The sequence below is a fragment of the Leucopleurus acutus genome (genome assembly GCF_964270905.1).
Source record: "Leucopleurus acutus genome assembly, chromosome: 14".
Taxonomy (NCBI): Eukaryota; Metazoa; Chordata; class Mammalia; order Artiodactyla; family Delphinidae; genus Leucopleurus; species Leucopleurus acutus.
The window spans coordinates 71,951,098-71,966,831 of NC_139156.1; the positions used below are offsets into that span (position 1 = coordinate 71,951,098).

Consider the following 15,734-nt stretch of genomic DNA (forward strand, 5'->3'; position numbering starts at 1 on the left):
TTCTCATTAAAAGAACATCTTATTTAGTGGGTATTGGTAATTGACTTCTTACATAATTATCAAGTATGAATTTTACACTTTACAAGCTTACCTGCCTTCATATTATCCCAGGATGTCCTTCCTCTGGGATAGTTACAGATTCCATGAAGTTGCTTCAACTTGTCTATTTGCAACCTCTTTTTAAATCTTACTGCTTGTGCACTATAGAAAGAATGGGGACATACACTTCAAGTTCCCTAAATGGTTTTCGGAATGACGCTACCATCTTTTTTTGCTTACCTATTTTCTCTGTCATTTTGACTTTTAATGTGGGAGTTTCCTGAGCTCTCTGAAAGCTCTCAGCATACATGAATTTTTTTCAGATTGAAGCAACCAAACCGGAACCAGTATTCAGTCTTACTGCTCTGGTCGGTTGCAATAGCCCTGGAGTAGCACTTGGTATTTTCTGCTATTCTTCATTCTCCTCTGTGTATGTGTGTACTTAAATTTTGCTTTGCATTCACCTGCACTTTGTGTCCCAAGATCTCTTTTTCCCCCTTCAGAAGATAAAACATAATTCAGGACCTAATAATATAGAAAAATGGTGTCTGTGACTGTTGGACTTACTTTCCTTGTTGCACTTTGCTGCTCATTCTGTATAATTCGGGAATTTGGCCTTGTAAGGCCAAAGACCTTACTCCAATTTGGCCCTGTAAGGCCAAGACCTTATTCCAGGTCCAATTGAATATAAGTTTCTTTCCTTTTTTCAAACAGAAATTGGCCATTCCCCTTATGCTTCTCATTTGTTGCCATACTTATTCCCTGCCAGTTAAATCCTGTAATTATGAAGTCTCCAGGGGAAAAGTTTATTTTTATTTTCAAAGACGGTAGCATCAAAGGCCCTCTGTTACCCACCCAATCCACACTTCCCATTCTTAAAATTAAAATGTGTATTTTAACTAGTAATTTTCTGTGACATGCAGAATTACGGTATTGTTTTATAAAGGGGGCTCACTTGGAGAGTAAAGTGACCTTTTTTGGTGAGCGTTCTAAAAGATTGCTTGCAGGCCTGATTGCCTTGAGTGTGCTACCTGTAGCGGTCTTGAAGCTGAAAGATGCTCATCAACAATCTCTCATATAAGCTTAGGAGAAGAAATATTCTATCCATTCACGGTAGTAAGTTTTCAACTAGAGTTGGAAAACACATAGCTGTTGGTTTTCTTTTTTTTACTGAAGTGTAGTTGATTTACAATGTTATATTAGCTTCAGGTGTACAGCATAGTAATTCAATATTTTTATAGGTTATACTCCACTTAATGTTATAAAACACTGGCTCTTTTCCCTGTGCTGTGCGATATATCTTTGTAGCTTATTTATTTTAATATATAGTAGTTTGTACCTGTTAATTCCCTGTGCCTATCTTGCCCCTCTGCCCTTCTTCTCCTCTCATGTATCTACTAGTTTATTTTCTGTATCTGAGAGTCTGTTTGTGTTTTGTTATATTCATTTGTTGTTGTCTTTTTTTTTTTTTTTTTTTTTTTTTAGTTAAAAGGAAGTTTTTATTAACAGGAAGGTTTTTCTTAATTCATATAAGATCCATCTTTAACATTAAACAGGATAATATGCTCCATAATCCGAGAGTCTAATTCTAACCCATGAACACTCTACTCCAGTTTAGTCCTCTCGAATGCCTGCTGTTATTTATATTTTAACAGGTAAAAGCCATTACCTACGAGCTACTTAACGAAAAGTAACTACACTGGAAGTTGAAAATCTATAGAATTTCGTCATTAGATCAGAGTAAAAAAAAAACAGGATAAAATTTTGTTTAGAAATCTTTTTATCATTAGGGTATTCTTATACTTTTCAGAACAAGTATAATTTTCAGAAGTTATACAAGGCAACTTATTATTAAATACCATTATTTAGCAATGGTTTGTTTAGTTGAAATGTTATTTTAATTGTAAAAACCATCTCCGGTTACAAAAAATAATCAAAAACCTTATTGGCTTTAACTTGCTTTTACAAATGTCCTAAGAAGTCGCAAGCTAAACAATATTTTAAATAGAAAAACAATAATTTTCAAATAGCCTGGTATACTATTTTTGTGGTTTAGGTACATACATTAATTGGTTTCTTTTATAGGAAACCTGACTAGAAGTTTATCACTTTAAGTACTGTGAAATAAAGGCAAGAGCTCATCACCTTTTAACAAAAATATTCTGTATGCAACAATTCCCGGTATCAAAGGTATTCTTATTTAACGGTTGATAATTAATTGCCTGCTACAAAATACAAAACAACACAACATTTACTGGATTGTTTTCCAGATTGCAGCTGCCCACTGGCATCCAAAGCAAGGATTTCCCATAAATAAAGGCTGCAAAGCAATTCACATACTGGTTAGTTTAGGTCAATGCTTTTTTTTCACCCTATTATTCTTTTTTCTTCTCCACCGCCCCCATCCCCTGCAGTGACACAGTATTATTTAAAAACATTAAGTCCCTGGGATTTATGCTTCAGATCAAGACATCATTCGAGTAATTTCAAATGATGTACAGCTCTTCACATAAAAAAGATGTTTTGTGGTCACAGTTACTTCAAAAAGGAATTATATTCAAATAACCTGACATATCATGCTTTAGCAATTACAGAACCACAATTTTGACACATGGCAATTGATAAGTTAGGCAAATGTGAAATGCTAAAAGATGTGAACAGCTGTTCTTCTGTTTAAGTTTAGAGTAGTGCAAAATTCTGGTAATGACTTTATTTTTTCAGTTAACATAACCAGCCCACAACACAGCATACTAAGTCATAAAGTACAGATCCAAGGAAGGTAATTCATTTACTAAGTTACAAAACTTTGGCAAATCAATACAGTACTCTTTGACACAATAAAATATATTTTTGTTGGAGTCAGTTATTACTTTCATGATAATTTTTACTCCAAAAATGTTGAGTACCAAATTAAAACACTGTGATTTTTAATGGTGGTTTATTGCAGAGCAAGTTATTTTATACAATTAATGTCTTTTTAAAACTATACAGTTTCTCCTTTAAAAGTGAGTTCCCTCATGCAAGTTCTCCAAGTTTATTGCAGGGCAGTGGTGGGTATGTAAGAGGTGGCTCTGCTTGGTTCTGGGGTTGGTCCAAAGACAGGTAGAGTTCCAATGCATGAAAAGCTTTAAAACTCTACCTTAAGGAGGTTTGATCAGCCAATACCAATTTTCAAGTACTTTTCAAAAATTGTTACATTTTTACATAAATACTGGAATCCTCAAAATCAGACAGTCATTTCAGACAACACTAATTTCAGCCAATCCCTTTGATTTAGAAACCCTGCACCTCTTTGTTTTGATCAAGTCACATAGTCCTTCTTCAGCTTATTAAAAAAACAATTCTACCGAAAATATAGTTGTATTTTTTAAATAACAAATAAATATACTGCCAGCTTGTAGAGACCTGGGGAACTGGGTGTTATCAACTTTCATTATCATTTCTCCACAAATGCTGCTGCTGCCATTGGTGTCCTTATGCTCCCTCTTGCCGAAGCCGTCAATTCCTCAATTTCAGCATTTAATTTATGTATTACCCACTCCATTGCTTCTCGGCCTTTATTGGCATTTGACGATATCGTGCTTGCCATCAGGCCTTCGAGGTAACTGCCGAGACTGACCCCTTTCACGGTAATTATGGCTTCTTGAGTCAAAACAGTTTTTTCTGGGTCTTGAGGATGTGGTTTGTATATAAGTCTCTCATCTACTGAAACCATATTTGTAAATGAAATATTAGTAGATTTAAGTTCCATTGTTTTCTCTACGGGATCCACTACAGAATGTTCTTGCACATATGTTTTGGTTCTTGCTGCACCAATAAGAGATTTCACAATAGAAGGCAGTCCCCACTCTGTGCTGAGAAGTCTATGGCTGTGCAACTTTCCAGAGAGATCTACGTGTCTGTCCAATACATCAACTCCAACCACACTTGGGTTCATAGGGTTTGGGTATTTCTGCATTGCAGCTGTTGTAACAGTTTCCCATGGGTGGTCAAAGACGTGCTCCGAAGTCCAGATCTTCATGACGCCGGCGGCCCGCGCGGTGTCCGGGCGGCGATCTGTTGTTGTCTTTTTTAGATTCCACATATAGGTGATATACAGTATTTGTCTTTCTCTGACTTACTTCACTTAGCATAATGCCCTCCAGGTTCATCCATGTTGTTGCAAAGAGCAAAATTTCATTCTTTGTTATGGCTGAGTAACATTGCAGTGTGTGTGTGTGTGTGTGTGTGTGTGTGTCTTCATTTATCTGTTGATAGACACTTAGGTAACTTTCATATCTCGGCTATGATTGTTATTTTTCATTTTGTATTCACACTCTAATGTTTAAGTGAGGACCTCATTTTACAGATGAAAGAACTGAGTCTCCAGAGATACATTGACTGGGTCAGGTTGATACAGCCTGTAAACAACAGAGCCAGGATTCAAATCCAGACTTTTGCATATAAATGTAGTATTCTCACCATTAAAGTAGAGCTCTGATTTTGGAAATTGCCCCCATTAACTTCATCAAGAGCATATGGTGAGTGTCTACATATAATTTTTGGCATTGCATAAGATAGTTTAAAATAGCAGAGTAACTACCCTTAGGAGCTTGTAGTTTTATATAAAGTCCTTTGTTAGTTGGGGCAAAGCTTTTTATTGTTTCTTGAACAAGAAGAAATCAGTTAAAGAAGAATGTTATAATCAGCTATGCCTAGAGAAATTACATTACTGCTTATCCCCTAAATATACAATTTACGTTATCAAATCGTGTGTGGGCTGTCATACATTTGGAATGTAGATGGGTCTTAAAGTTACTGCTTTTGTTCCTTCACGTGTACTACCTCCTTCCCTCTTCATCATGAAGACTCTTCTGGAGAGCACATTTAAAACTCTGCGTTCTTTTTCTTTCCTCCATTCAACTCCTTTTTAGAATGCTTAATTTCATTCTGAGATCCTCGTTACCAAATTCATAACAAACTTCTAAGTATCCTATTCCTTCTCTTAGCTTCTGGCCTCACAACTGAAGACAAAATATTAACACAACAACAACAAACTGTGAAGATATGGAGTCCTATTTGTTTTTTTTAATTGAAAAATTTCCTTTTAGTACTTGTCCTCTCTGCACATCGGTCAGAGATGATACGTTTGGGGTTATGAATGCTTACTTTGATTTTTGATTTTTTTAGTTTTTTACAAGGATGCTTACTTTTAAAGTGCCTCCTTTTACGTTGAGCTGGAGTATCTCCTGGCATGCTGTGCTTCGGTGCTCCTTGGCTACTATGGTACTAGATTTTTTTAAAAAGCAATTGCGTGCCGTAAGGCCAAAGTAAATGTGGTGGCAAGACGGACAGATGCATTGGTGTCATACGGTCGGTCTTTGAGGTGGGCTCTTTACTTAGTCAGAATGCGTCTGTGTATAATTGGGATTGATGGCTTACTTTTTCTTTCTTGGATGAGAAAAAACATCATTTTAAACTTTATGACTGGGTTTTGTTTACAAAGCTAACAGACTACTTCAAAATTAAACTATATAGTCTCCTTGTGAAAAAGTTTTTTCAGATGCATTTGTTTGGGCCAGGAAAAATGTATAACATAGAAATATACTTTCTGTCTTGAATAGGTAAAATCTGAGTTCTATCAATTTTGAAATAGAACTAAAACATGTTTGTAGAGCTGATGTAACAAACAGAAGCCAAAATTTATGGACACAGTAAACGGGGAATGCATTTGTTGTCTACAGTTGGTTACCATAGTTACAGGGTGATGATTTTCAACTGGCTTTATATGAAATGCAGAGATGGTAACGGTTGTCTTGTCATGGTTTATCCCACATGTGTTTTTCCAGTAAGGATTATGGTTGGTAGATTGGGTTATCAGTGGGTCCGTTTGCCTTTATTTAAAAAAAAGCTGAGGTTTGTTTTTCATTCCGCATTAGTATATAGTGGTATGTGTGTTTAAATATTTTTGAATGAGTCAATGCTGCCATCAAGCTTTATGAATTTTTAATTTGAATTTCTAATTGGATTTGAATGGTAGCTCCTGAATGGCACATATAAGTTCAGTAGGTAAGTCAATGAAGGTTTGGGGTTATTTAGCAAAATAATATTTATATTATACAAGTACATATGTATAATATATGTGTGTGTATGTGTGTATATATATATATATATATGATTTCTCGTCTAGTTATAAAAACCTTAGAGAAAAAATTGAAATGCAGAAAAATAAAAAGAAAGCAAAAATCTCTCATAGTCCCCCTTTTAGAAATATAGCTACTAATCACATAGTAGTGTATATGTGCTAAAAAAGCATACACACACAAGTGTGTTTCTTTCAAAACGAGCATGGAATATTTTAAAATAGTGCAATTGCATGCATAATAAACAGATTTTAGGTTCACACTGGAAAACCCCCTAAAAGCCCACAGAGCCTCTCTTTAAGTCATATTCTTTCTTAACCAAAAGAAAAATTCAGGGCTAAGTCCTTTGAAAGCCCATAATTGCTGGAGGCCAAAGTATGAACACAGATCCTGAAATTGTCCAGCCTTACTATTCTACTGCACATCCCTGAAGGTTCTAATATAAAGCTGGGCAATGTGTGTTGCATTCGATCACACCTGCTGCTCCTGTCACTGACTCTCCTGCTTTCAGAGAGGAGCAAAGCCACATTGAGACTTGAGTCCCCTCTTTCTTATTTTTTTTTTTTTTTAATTTTTTTGGGCTGCACCCTGTGGCTCGTAGGATCTTAGTTCCCTGACCAGGGATTGAACCAGGGTCCCCACAGTGAGAGTGCCGAGTGCTAACCACTGGACCGCCAGGGGCTTCCCAGATCCCCTCTTTCTTGTTGGCTGCCTTTTCTTTGGAGTGACGTTAACAGTCGAAAGGAAATTTGGCCCTCCTCTGCCATTAGAACCCCCAAAAGATCTCTAATCTAACTCTGTGTGTGCTTGGGGTCCAGGGGAGCACTGTCTGCATAAAGAAGTCTGCACAATGCCCTCCTCTCTGGGTACGTATTCGCCTCCCTTTCCTGCATTCCCCAGACTTTTTGGAAAAACTCCTAAAGGACAGTGAATTGATAGCCATCACAAACTGTAGCAGGCTTGAGATTCCATTGGAAACTTTGGAAAAATTTTCTCTTATTTTGGAAATTCATGTAAACTTGGCCTTTTATTTTTTTAATTTTTATTGGAGTATATTTGATTTACCATGTTAGTTCCTGCTGTACAGCAAAGCAATTCAATTATACATATACATATATCCACTCTTTTTTTAGATTTTTTGCCCATATAGGTCATTACACAGTATTGAGGAGAGTTCCCTGTACTATACTGGCCTTCTATTCTTTTTTATTTTTTTTTGAAGTTCATACTCTTCAATTTTTGAAAAAATTTATTGGAGTATTGTTGATTTACAGTGTTGTATTACTTTGTGGTGTACAGCAAAGTAATTCAGTTATACATAATACATATATTCATTCTTTTTCAGATTCTCTTCTCATATAGGTTATCACAGAATATTGAGTAGAGTTCCCTGTGCTATACAGTAGGTCCTTGTTGGTTGTCTGTTGGCCTTCTATTCTATCATAAGACAGCATTTGTTTTGATCGAAGGGTAGTGGGTCAAGCCATTACCACCCACTCCTCCCTAGGTTGTTAAAAGGCACTCCTGGAAGATATCCACGGTTTTCCATAGGTTTTCATCTTCCAACCTTCTCACCTCCAGCATGTGTCCATGAGGCTAAGAAGCCGCTGAAGTCATTTGTTCAGCGAAGCACATCACCCAGTGTTCCTACATGAACACGATGGAAGGTGGTGCCTTTCTCAAGGGGACCTTCACCCTCGCCTTATTGTTAGTTTTGTCATAAGATCACACTGGAGACGGGCATGACTGCCTCAGTGTTTTCTAAGTCATCTTAGTAAATAGAAAACCCTGAAGTTGTTACATTTGTGTATTTGAATATAGAATTAATATGTAGACAAGGAATACTTAGGTTTCTGGAAATTTTGAAGGATTGGAAAGAAGATTTGCATCTGTTTTTACTTAAAAAATTTTTGTATTGAAGTATAGTTGATTTACAGTGTTGTGTTACTTTCTGGTCTACAGCAAAGTGATTCAGTTATATGTGTGATTCTTCTTACATATAAGTAAGAAGTTATAAGTGATTTTTCTTCTTCATACTCTTTTCCATTATGATTTATTACAAGATATTGAATATAGTTCCCTGTGCTATACAGTAGGACCTTGTTGTTTAGCTATTTTATTTTATTTTATTTTATTTTATTTATTTATTTTTTTCCCTGTACTCGGGCCTCTCACCGTTGTGGCCTCTCCCGTTGTGGAGCCCAGGCTCCGGACGCGCAGGCTCAGCGGCCATGGCTCACGGGCCCAGCCGCTCCTCGGCATGCGGGATCCTCCCAGACCGGGCACGGACCCACGTCCCCTGCATTGGCAGGCGGATTCTCAACCACTGCGCCACCAGGGAAGCCCTCTATTTTATATATAGTAGTTTTATATCCTGTTTTTTAAAATGAATAAATACAGGCTCTTACTGTAGTTATTTGTAAAAATGTAGAACATAGAAATATGAAGAGAAAATCAGTCACTCGGATAAAAATCACTTTTTTTAGGCATTTCCTTGCAGTGTTTTTTTCCACTCAGATATGAGTGTGAATGTTTGTGGGTGAATGTAGACGTGTCTGTGGGTATTTACAAACTGGGAATCGTGTATTATATCCAATTTTGTATCCTGCTCTTTTTATTTGATATTGTGAGCATTTGTTGGTATCATTCAGTATTCTTAAGTTGTCTTAAAAATATTCTCAGTTGTGCACTCTATTACTTGTACATTACATAATACCTACCTTAATATGTGTGTGGGGAGGGGGTGAGGACATCGCGGAAGGTAGGTTCTCGGTTTGGTAAATGGTTGTTGCTCCTGTTATCAGGGTTTTCAAGGTGCTCTCCAGAAGCTCCACAGGCACAGTGTGGAAGGGAAAATGCTCTCACCAGCAGTGAGTGTGCAAATGTGGGGTAAATTAAAAACCTCAGTTTTTCTCGGTGATGCTGAGTTATTCGTTGACCACACACTTAGTGAGTTTCCACCATGTGCCAGGGAATGTATGCGCGTCAGGGAAAGAGTAAGACATGGTTCCATCCTCGGGAATGTGCAGTTGTAGGAGAGAATCTCTGCTCAAAGTAGCAGTGCTGATCCTTAAGACGTGAGTGAGTATTTTAGGGGGAGAAGTATTCATTGGTCTGAAAACGTTTGCAAAATGCTGCAACTCTATCTCACTCTTACAGACTCATAGAGCTTACTAAGTCTCAAAGAAAGTCTTGCAGAAAAAAAAAAAATCAGTTTTATTAAATCAGGTATTTCCTGAATTTATCACCAAAATATTTACCCCAACACACTAGGATTCTCCCAAATTCTCCTAACCAATACCGTGAATTATTTAGCGCCACAGAATTTTTATTGTTTTTGTATATTTACAAAAAATTTCAGGTTTAAATTTAGGTCGGAGGTGGGATTGTTACTGGAAAAATCAATGTGGTGATATAAATTACCAGTGGACACGGTCCCTTGTCTTGAGTTAGTCTCAAATAACAGCCTAAGGACATCAATGCCAACACTTTATCCTGAGATTTCAGTACTGCTTCATAATTGTGAAGAAGATCGCAGTGGCGCTTAGCCATGTACGTCTGCTTACAGACAGTTCAATTAGCCTCTGCCTTGAACCCCTGAAGACCTCTCTTTCCAAGTCCATTATTTGACATCTGTCAGAGCATGACTTGAAATGCTAAATTAGAAGCCGCTTGATCTGGTAAGATCTTGCCTCCTTCTCTAAAAGTGTTTCTATTCAGGTTCTCTGAAATACATTCTGAGAATGCAAGGGCTTTCTCTGATGACTCCGTATCGAATATTAGTGATATTTTAAATCTGCTCTGCTCTTGGCTCCTACTTGTAACTCTTGGGAACCTTTATTAACAGTACAGCAAGCATCCAGTCTCCAGTGGTGGCACCGTTAAATGAAAGCAGTTTTGACGGGTGTTGATGGTTGACATTTCCATCTAAGATGACTTATTATTTGGGGTCCGTAAGTGTTTTCTGGCACAGGCATACCTCAGAGATACTGTAGGTTTGGTTCCAGACCACCACCATAAAGTGAATTTCTTAGTAAAACTAGTCACGTGAATTTTGCTCAATGCATTTAAAGTTACGTTTTCACTATACTGTAGTCTGTTTAGTGTGCAATAACATGATGTCTTCAACAACATACATACCTTAATTAAAAATAATGCTACTTCAATTAAAATACTATTGGAAAAAGGGTGCGTATAGAGTTGCTTGATGCAATGTTGCCACAAACCTTCAATTTATAAGAAGTGCAATAAAGCAGAGCACAATAAAATGAGGTACGCGTGTACAGCGTTTCTGAACTGTATCCTCTTGTCAGTCTATGGGGAAAAATGTATATTAAGGCATAGAAAGTATGGGAAAATTGGTAGTTTTTTATCGTATCTCTGGGAGTTTTAAATTATCCTAATGTTGTTAGAAGGCAAGTTGACAATTTTTTCAGTGGTTAAAATATCTTTAATCTTTGAACAATTTAACTGCTAGGAATTTATCCAGTTAAAATCCTCATAAAAAGAAGCTCCCAAGGTAATGTACAAGGATAGTCATTTCAGCTTTGTCTTCCTGTAAGGTATTACATGAATGTCATTACATCCATGTAATTGAATACCAGGCAGCCATTAAAACGTATAAACATATCTGCATGGGAAGATCTCTAACGTGTAATAATAAGTTGATAAAAGCAAAACGCCAAGAGGCTTATACAGAATGGTACCTCTTATTTAAAATGAATGCTAACAAAAACTGTTAAACTTTTGTAACACAAACGCACAAATACACACGTGTGTATATGTATGTATATAGGATTTTTTCCCAAGGACTATGCACAAGTTTTGTTTACTTTAGGCATAGGGGCTTACTAGCTTGTATTTTGCCTTTTATATTTTTTTGTATTTGAAATTCCTAACATTTCATTTATTTTTTTTTGTCAATGGGGTTATCTGTATGATTTTTTTCCTAATATTAAATGAGATAACACATGTTAAAAAAAAAAGCCTAGAGCAGTATTCCATTGATATTTCAATATGATTTTGAAAAAATCAGTGTCATTCAGAAATAGTAAGGGCCGGGGCTTCCCTGGTGGCGCAGTGATTGAGAGTCCACCTGCCGATGCAGGGGACACGGGTTCGTGCCGCGGTCCGGGAAGATCCCACATGCCGCAGAGCGGCTGGGCCCGTGAGCCATGGCCGCTGAGCCTGCGCGTCCGGAGCCTGTGCTCCGCAACGTGAGAGGCCGCAATGGTGAGAGGCCCGCGTACCGCAAAAAAAAAAAAAGAAAAGAAAGAAATAGTAAGGGCCAGAGGAGATGAAACGTAATATACCATGGAGAGTCAGAGGAGTGGAAACCAGGGAAAAGATATGAAAAGGAAGATTTGTTTGGGAAATGTGGGAAAGAGTGGCTTTTTAAAACTTCACCAACTACATTTTCTTCCCTTTTAAGTTTTATTCTCTCTGTCTATCTTACTCTCTTGCAGTTGCGTTTCTACCTTATTCTTCAGCTTCTAGCACTGAACTCCATCTCTGTGCTGTTATTTTCTCCTGATGCCCATCCTTGGTCCAGGTGGCTTTTTGTTGTTCTCTTGTCAGGTTAGGGTTGCAGTGAAGAGCGGGGATTTGGGTGTTGGGGCCAGGACGACCTTAGCATTGATCATGCACTTGCCACTGGCCACACACACAGTTGATGTCTTCCCTTATCCTAACCTCTGAACTTCCTTTTCCGTATTACATCAACTGGTTCTGATGTTGTCTAGCCTTGTAGGAGGAGACAGTGCTTGCTGGATTTTTTTTTTTCCCCAAAAATGGTTATGAAATTGCTTAAGCATGATACTTCATTGATATGATGGGAAAATGAAGTATTGCCTAGTAGAAGAAAATATTGACTTGCAAGAAACCATGGTGGTTTATTTAGTGTCATGATTATCTAACTTAATTTACCAAACACAGCCCCCCTACTTGTAATCATATAATTGAACAGCTGAGACCTACACAGTTACCCAAACGGACTAATCCCTATCCAATTAAACAACATCGAGCTGTAAAATGCACATTTCCCTTGTGATACTGTGGGTTTCTCAAAGCTCGAAAGCTTAATATCCCGCTGTTACTGTGATTTTTCTGACTTGACTAGTTGGTAAACCAAAGAAAATCTGAAGTACCTTGCACACCAATATGGAGGATTATTATAAATAGTTGCTTATCTATACGAGGAAGACAGCATTTAACTCTGATTCTGGTCTCCATTGGCTTTTCTGTATCACTGAGTCTAAAGTTAAGAGCTTGAGGAAAGAAATTACACACAAATAAATAGGTTATCATTGAATTCATCTGTGAGCATTCGATCTCGCCTCTAAAGCTCAATGCCTGTGATCCTGAGTTCCATCTATGTGTCACAGTTGATTTGGTGAGAGAATTGGTTACATTGGAACAGATTGATTTTCCAACATGGTAAATGAAAGGGTGTGACTTACTGATAATGTGTTGATAGCTGGATTTTAAATACTAACAAAAGTACACAACTGTAGGGGCTTCCCTGGTGGTGCGGTGGTTGAGAGTCTGCCTGCCGGTGCAGAGGACCGCGGGTTCGTGCCCCGGTCCGGGAAGATCCCACATGCCGCGGAGCGGCTGGGCCCGTGAGCCATGGCCGCTGAGCCTGCGCGTCTGGAGCCTGTGCTCCGCAATGGGAGAGGCCACAACAGTGAGGGCCCCGCGTACCGCAAAAAAAAAAAAAAAAAAAGTACACAACTGTTAAAAAAAAAAAAAAAAAGAAGAAAAAGAAAAAAAGACCATGTTCAGTTCATGTTCAATGTGAATTCCAAGTGGTCTATAGGATGATGACCACAAAGAAATATTGAAAAGAATATTGATCAAGACAATGCTGTCTTAGTATTTCATTTTAGCATTTTCTTTTAATTAATGTATGGCATAGAATAACAAATACTAACCTGTGTTTACTGAAACATGTAAGGTATTATGATGAAGTGCTTTAGTTGCAGGATGTCATTTATTCTCACCTTAATATTGGCTTTTCCATCAGCTCCATTTTAAAGGAAAGTTAACCTACCAAAGTTCACCCAGCTAGTAAGTGGCAGAGCTGGGATTTGAAACCAGTGTAGAATACCCTTACGGATGAACCGATAACTAGATTAAAAAACAGGTTGGTTTGGAGACCATTGGGGATGGAATAGGAAGAGACTACTGATCTTCATAATGGGATTTTGCAATTTTAGTTGAAATGTAGGTTTGTGGAATATCAGATAGTCATACTTAAATATGACTCTAGCCTAATTATAGCTGTTCCTTTGTCTTTCAGAAATATGCTGTACAAAACTCTGTTTTGCTTAACTCGCCAGTGAAAGTTTCCCTACAACTTACGGGCATTATATATTTTAAGTGTGAATGGTGTTGGATCACATAAATATGTACAATTTATTTTTTTCCATTTTATCGATAAATACAATTGTTAAGTTTAACTTTGTATTAGTTACTGATTTCAGCGTTGTGTGTATGTGAATTCAATTAGTTTATCTTTCTTTGATCTGCAGTTCTGTTTAGTTTTCCCCAACTTTTGTATAGTCTAAGAATTCTATGGAATAAAATTATTTTTGGTTTTTTGTGCTTTTAAACTGGTTTCCTCTTCATTTCATTACATGTTCTTCTCTGCCATGAGGAAACAGTATGAATAGATAGTTTACATGATATACTAGGAATTATTTTTGGTTTAAAAAATACAGTTTAACCAATTTTACTCTTCAATTATGAAAAATTTGAATATAAGATGTGTTTTAAGTGTTTCTTATAAATATTTAGGGGAAAAATGTTCTCATGAAAGATGAACAATGCCAGGCTGTGACTAAATATACATTCGTTAATAATTTTGACATTTAAGTGTAATAAACACAGGCTTCCCTGGTGGTGCAGTGGTTGAGAGTCCGCCTGCCGATGCAGGGGACACAGGTTCGTGCCTCGGTCCGGGAAGATCCCACATGCCGCGGAGCGGCTGGGCCCGTGAGCCATGGCCGCTAAGCCACGCGTCCGGAGCCTATGCTCCGCAACGGGAGAGGCCACAACAGTGAGAGGCCCACGCACCGCAAAAAAAAAAAAAAAAAAAAAAGAATTCAGGATCACGGTGATAAATGTTGGTGGGATAATCTTATCAAAATGAAATGAAACTTGTGCAGTGGCTACATAGGGATAGGAAGAGATATACATGAATGAAATGCTTGAGTCGAAGCAAAAGAAACGGCTCCACGGTGATATTTGAGTTCGTTCTTTTCTCCTATGAAAGTTTGTTGTTTTTAATGTCAAGTAACAGGGCTGCAATAACACATTAAATTGCCAAGTAATTGGCTTTTAGTCAGTTAATACATTTTTCATCTTGGATAAATTGCATATATTCCCTGAGCTTCATTAACCATATCTTTTTAATAGCTTTGTTGAGATAGACTTTACATGATAATTCACCCATTTAAAGTCTAATACTCAGTATTTTTTAGTTTATTCACTGTGGTATAGTCATCAGTACTAACTCTAGAACATTTTCATCACCTGCCCCCCCGCAAAAAAAAGGAAGCCCCCTTCCTATTAGCAGGCATTGTCCATTACCCACCAATTCTCCTTCACTCCACCCCTTAGGCAACCACTGATCTAATTCCTGACTCTCTAGATTGGCCTATTCTGGACATTTCACGTAAGTGGAATCATATTTATATGGTCCTTTGTGACTGACTTCTTTCACTTAGCATAATGTTTTCAAATTTCATCCATCTTGTAGCATGTATCAGTACTTCATCCTTTTAATGGCTGAATAAATATCTTCATAGGGATATGCTACATTTATTTATCTGTTCATCAATTGACGGATGTTTGGCTTATTTCCACTTTTTGGAAAGACTATTGCTGTGAACTTTGATGTACAAGTTTTGTGTGGACCTATGTTCTCAATTATTTTGGGTATATACCTACGAGTAGAATGGCTAGGTCATATGGTAACTCTATATTTAACCTTTTGAGGGACTCCCAGACTGTTTTCCTTCCAAAGCAGCTGCACCGTGTATGAGGATTCTCATATCTTTACAATAGGAATAATGAAACCTGTTTCACCATTGTTGGGAAGATTAAACAAGACAACCTATGGTCAAGTGGTTAGGGTGGTGTGGGCACATAGTAAGGGCTCCCTAAATGTTCCCTTCGTTGGTTTGTCATTAGAAAGACCTCTTCTATCTTGAGCCAAAACCTGGAGCCACAGGAATCCCACTGAGGAGAAACAGAATGAATTGACTGCATCTCCCAAAGCTAGCCCTTCAGATTCTGGAAGGTAGTTATGATAACCTCTTTATCCAAGGTTTGGCTTTAACAAGTTCAACCTTATCCCGATTAGCTGTACCTTGTACATAAATAGACCCACACAGTCTTTCTTCTATAATTAGGGAAGTGTTCAGGAGGACCAAGGAGTGACTGGTGTGACCCTCAGTGTAATGAAGGGGTAAGGACTCCTGTGTAGAATCTACTCCCATCTCTGCCACTAACTATGAGTCATTGAACGGTTACTTCATGCATCTATAAAGTAAGGACTCAGACAAGATG

At 37.6% G+C, this 15,734-nt stretch overlaps 1 protein-coding gene across 1 annotated transcript; it reads right to left on the reverse strand.

The window, feature by feature from the left end:
- Positions 1 to 2,897: 2,897 nt before the first annotated feature.
- LOC309971542 (PRELI domain containing protein 3B) lies at positions 2,898 to 4,087 on the reverse strand. Its single transcript, XM_082854636.1, has one exon. The coding sequence runs from the start codon at positions 4,058 to 4,060 to the stop codon at positions 3,476 to 3,478; it is 585 nt and encodes a 194-aa protein (XP_082710762.1). The 5' UTR covers positions 4,061 to 4,087; the 3' UTR covers positions 2,898 to 3,475.
- Between the last annotated feature and the right edge of the window lie 11,647 nt (positions 4,088 to 15,734).

Bases quoted from the DNA above. Each gene is read 5' to 3' on its own strand.
- LOC309971542 (XM_082854636.1), bottom strand. From the start codon at position 4,060: ATGAAGATCTGGACTTCGGAGCACGTCTTTGACCACCCATGGGAAACT.